The sequence below is a fragment of the Thermobia domestica genome, chromosome 1 (assembly GCF_964235325.1).
Source record: "Thermobia domestica chromosome 1, izTheDome1.hap1.1, whole genome shotgun sequence".
Classification (NCBI taxonomy): domain Eukaryota; kingdom Metazoa; phylum Arthropoda; class Insecta; order Zygentoma; family Lepismatidae; genus Thermobia; species Thermobia domestica.
This window is the reverse complement of record NC_137454.1, coordinates 316,104,479-316,110,015: the sequence shown is the minus strand read 5'-3', so window position 1 is coordinate 316,110,015 and position 5,537 is coordinate 316,104,479. Positions and strand designations below refer to the sequence as shown.

At 39.6% G+C, this 5,537-nt stretch overlaps 1 protein-coding gene across 1 annotated transcript; it reads left to right on the top strand.

The window, feature by feature from the left end:
• Positions 1-201: 201 nt before the first annotated feature.
• LOC145680744 (uncharacterized) lies at positions 202-1,359 on the top strand. Its single transcript, XM_081751716.1, has one exon. It carries the CDS (start codon positions 202-204, stop codon positions 1,357-1,359), a length of 1,158 nt encoding a protein of 385 aa, XP_081607842.1.
• Positions 1,360-5,537: the final 4,178 nt, after the last annotated feature.

Genomic DNA, 5,537 nt, shown 5'->3' with positions numbered 1-5,537 from the left:
TAACAGTGCGAAATCTTCTTTCTTTCCTCACGCTTACCTTACAAAATATCCAACCATTTCATCGCTCTCACGTCTTACAGCAAATTACTCACGCAGCAAGAGAGATTTTTCATGTTAACTTCTATGCAACTTATTCAGGACAAAATGTATACTTTCATACCTCTCGCTTGGAAACCACTGTTTAGCTTTGTCTGTTTCATCATGGCTTTAACGTTTATATTCCTTAACATTCGTTCACTTCACACAAACAAACCTTTATTCGAAGCGTTACTACTAGAGGAAAGAGCCACAGTCTTTATTCTTAATGAAACCTTCCTTACTCCATCCATCTCTTGCCAGTTTCCTGGCTACACACTGGTTAGGCAGGATAGCTCCCTTCCGCTCAAACGAGCCAATGGAGGAACAGCTGTGGGTTTTCCACATCGTGTTCCATCTCGCAGACATCATTGCAATTTACCTGGTCTTCCTGAGTACCTACTACTCACATTATACTTCCGTAACATAGCTATCACTGTTGCCACCATTTATATCCGACCCGGTCATCCACTACCTACCTCATTTGTTCAGTATATTTCAGATAATTATAAACGATTTATAATCATGGCCGATTTTAACATGCATAGTAGATCAGAACACGACAGAACCGCATTCCGAAACTTCATTACAACTCATACACTTGGCATCATTCATAATCTGCCTAAACATACAAGACCCATCTCACAAACTACTCCGGACATCGTCATTACTTCAGCTAATCTGGTCTCCCAAGTACATACCGATGTTCTTGATCCAGTCGGCAGTGACCATGTTCCAATTAAACTTCAGCTCCGTACAACTTGTATGAATTCCTCTAATCATTTCCAGCGCACTAGTCTCCACTTTGACAAAGCAAACTGGGATCAGTATCGAGCTCATCTCATGACAGCTATAGAGCCATTACAACCACCCACTAGAGAAGACGAACTATATGCTCACATAGACAATCTCACCACCACAATTCAGGAGGCAAGTTCTCTATTCATTCCAGTTTCTACCTCCACACCATACCGGCCTACATTACCTCCGCAATATCTCACATTCGTTACTCGCTCTCGACAATTTTATAGAGATTTTCAAAGGACTGGCAATCCTGAATCACTTCGGCATTATCAGCAACTTCAGCGGATGGTCAAAAACTACATATCTGCTTACAAACTACGCTGTTGGGTTAAAACATGTAATTCTCTCTCTGATGTCAATCATCCGACGAAGTATTGGAAACGTTTTAACGCTCTTTGTGGAAAGTACACCAAAACACCTTACCCACTATTACAAGAAGAATCTTGCATTCAAACAGATACAGAGCTCTTCTGTGGCTAAGCGGTTAGCGTACGCGCCTTTGGCGCGGGAGACCCGGGTTCGATTCCCGGCGGGAGCTCATGTGGTTCGGATTCCACGTTAATCAGTAGGTCCACGTCTCATATAGCCTCGCTGCTGAACGGGACGATAAACTCAAAATCAACTCAACTCAAACAGATACAGACAAAGCCAACGCTTTCGCTGATTTTCTTCAAACAATATTCACACCTAACGGATCTTCTCCTACTTATCACCATCCAGCAGATACAGTCAATACTTCATCTCCTTCTTTACAGCCTCATCCACACCATACTCTTCCACTTAATCAACCTTTGACAGAACCAATTACAGTTCAGGACATCATCACTGTTGTTCGAAATAAACGTAATAGTGCACCAGGATTCGATAATATCACTTATCGACATATCAAAGAAAGTCCGCTCCCATTGCTTACTCTGCTTGCCAGCATCTTTACCTTCATTCTCCGAACAGGCTATTTTCCTATCCAGTGGAAGACTTCAAAGACGTTAATGTTTCCAAAACCTCACAAACCACCTGAAAGCGTATCATCGTATCGCCCAATACAATTAACGTCTACCTTCAGTAAAATCTTAGAATGCATTCTTGTCCGACGTCTACACGCATACATCGACAGACGTCACCTTCTTCCCATCCATCAAGCAGGATTTAGACCAGGCTATTCTATCAACGACCAACTGCTTCGCTAATCCACTGTGGTCACACATCATTATAATTCCGTCAAGCCATCATGTCTTGTACTGTTTGATCTAGAGAAAGCGTTCGACAAAGTTTGGCACTTAGCACTTATCTATAAATTAATACGGCACCGTTTTCCACTCACATATATCCGTCTGATTTAAAACTTTTTAGTGGGTCGCCTTTCCTATGTTTCTATTAACAACTGCCTATCACACCCTATTTTTCTGCTATCCGGAGTTCCTCAAGGATCGGCTTTATCGCCACTTCTGTACATTCTCTACGTTGCTGATATGCCTCCACTACCAGATAAAGTCCATCTTTTTCAGTACGCCGATGACACTGCATTCCTTGCTTTGGGATCGACTATCCAATCAATAAACAAGTCTTTGCAAACAGCTATTAACGATTTCCTCCGCTGGTGTGATAGATGGCAACTTACAATTAATGCCACGAAAACTCAGGCGATTGTATTCATTCCCTCTAAGAAAACCTCACGAGTCCGTCGAAATCCCAACCGCCTCACACTTCATGTCAACCATACACCTATACAGGCACGCTCAACAGTGACCTATCTGGGCATTACATTCGATAGACATCTAACATGGAAACCACATCTTCAAACAGTCACCGCCAAGGCTTACAATAGACTCAATCTTCTAAAGAGGTTAACCGGAACAACATGGGGCTTGAAACCTACTACAGTATTAAATACCTACAAAGCTTTCCTACGACCGACTCTAACATACGGTCACACTGCTTGGATTGCTGCTGCACGCTCTTTCTACGAAAAGCTCTTAATCTTAGAAAGACATGCACTACGTATTGCATTTCGCATTAAGTTACCTAGCCCAACAGCAGAATTATACAACCGCATTGAGTTTCCATCTCTACAGTTTCATCTTGAAAAGTTACGTCTCACCTACATACACAATCGTTATGAAGCACACCATCCTCTACTTCTGACTACTATGCATCATATGGCACTCCACCCAGCACCATTTCGATATTTCCATCCGCCGCTCTCACTCCTGTATACTCTGTACTGCTACACACTACCTCCTGATGCACTAGACCTGGAGTTACTTGCTGACTACCAAATTCCTGACCAGCTTCCGCTCATCTTTCCATCCTATGTTGCTCAATAAATCCACCCACAACTGCCACCCATTCCCTACCTGATGTTAAAGCCCGCAAAGGTCATTAAGTCTTTGATAGTTCTAATAAGCTTTAATACAGAACTCTGAGACCCTCACAAAGTCATACACAGCTACTATTTCCATACTTCAGTTCCCTAAGAGAGGGCATAACCCTCTAACAGGGCTCTAGCCGGACGGGCTAGTCACTTACAAAAAAAATCAACGTGAATAAAACACATTGAGTTATAGGATGGGAACAAATTTTGTGTCGAACTAGTATAAATAAAATTTTGTTTTCAAATAACCAAAGAGGTTACCATTTTCTAGTCTTTTCCGAAGATGTATCTGTTCCGAACATCCAGCAATGATTTAATCTCTTCCGGATAAAACGTAATTTGCTCAGATGGAGTGAACACGCTAAGAGCTCAAACGGATCATCATGTCAGTCGGATGATATTGGTTAGGTTATAGACCAAAACTAGAAATACTATTTAAACGCAAGGGAATAAGTGAAATCTCTTTTTATTCTCTGGGTTACCGAGTCTCAGTCGAATTAACAGGTCACTACGGATTTGAATCCTCGACCCAGTGATGGTCTATAACCTAACCAACATCATCCGACTGACATGATGATCCGTTTGAGCTCTTAGCTTGTTCATTCTATCTGTGCAAATTACGTTTTATCCGGAAGAGATGAAATCATTGCTGGATGTTCGGAACAGATAAATCTTCGGAAAAGACTAGAAAATGGTAACCTCTTTGGTTATTTGAAAACAAAATTTTATTTATACTAGTTCGACACAAAATTTGTTCCCATCCTATAACTCAATGTGTTTTATTCACGTTGAAATTTGAAACATGCTACATTTACGAGGAACATAAACTTTCGTACATTTGTGAATTTTCATTACGATACAGTTTGGACTTTTAATATGGGTTATTTCTCATAGAAATTTAGCAGTAAAATAGCACTCTTCGATTTTTTCTTTCTCTTCGTTTTTTTTTTATTTTATCCAGTTTGCATTAGTAGTCTGAAATGGAGCATATGACCAATGTTATCTATTGGGTATATTAAAATGTATTTTGGATCAGTACGTCGAATGAATACTATCGAATTTGCAATAGAACCACGCGGAAACAAAGCATGTGTGTTAAACTTTTGACATTATCGTAGATGTGTTTCGGAAATACATTTCTACTGGAAATTGAGTATGCTATCCATTATGAAAGTGACATAATTAATGTTTAAAGCATCCTCTATATATTCGAATAGTTGTGAAAAATATGTAAAAATAAACGTTTTTTCTATATTGTTGATTACCGAAAACGGGACTTGATAATGTTAGGTTCTCTTCTTACTACGTTTGGATTCCACAGTTTTCTCTCTCTCTCTCTCTGCCTCGTTTTTGAATCTCTGTGTAAGAGACATCCATTGGTTTCAATTGTTCATTGTGTGTGTTTGTTTCTCACTACATCAACCTATGAATCTTGTTTCTTCTCTGTGTTATTTCATTTTGTCGAAACTAATGCATGTGTAGTTTGAAATAAGAGTTGCGCTCATGTTGTTAAATAATTTTAGTATAGGAGAGAAGAAAGGAGGAGAGAGGTGTCTCTTTACCTGACACGATTATGGGATAAGGTGTATATTGGGTGGCCTAACTGTACGGCGTTAGCTGTTGCAATTTTTTTGATGCGGAGTGTACCTGTCGATTTCACATATTGTTATTGGTTTCATTGTTGGCGGGTCGCCATTGTTAAAGAAACAATCGTTGGAGGCTACCATTGTTGAATAAACAATCAACTTTATCTGTTACACTTTGTACCAGAAACTGACCAAACTTTGCATACCCATTTACGATTGAAGTATCAAGGGATAGTGCATGTCAATTTGACATCATGTTGTTAGTTTCATTGTTGGAGGCCACCATTTTTAAACAATCAACTTTATCTGCCACACTTCCCGCCAGAAACTGACTAAACTTGGCACACCCTTTTACAATTGAAATATCTATTTAAATAGTAAATTGTATCTGTCGATTTCACATATTATTGTTAGTTTCATAGTTGTTGGGTCACCATTATTAAATAAACAATCGTTGTAGGTCACCATTGTTAAATAAACAATCAACTTTATCTGCTACACTTTCTGAAACTGACGAAACTTGGCCCACCCATTTTACGATTGAAATATCAAGGGATGGTGCATGTTGATTTCACATATTGTTGTTAGTTTCAGTGTTGGAGGCGACCATTGGTAAATAAACAATCGACTTTTTACCTTTTTTAACCCCAACTTTTTGGACCTCTCAAGAGACGCACAAAAATCTCCTTTCCATGAAGATT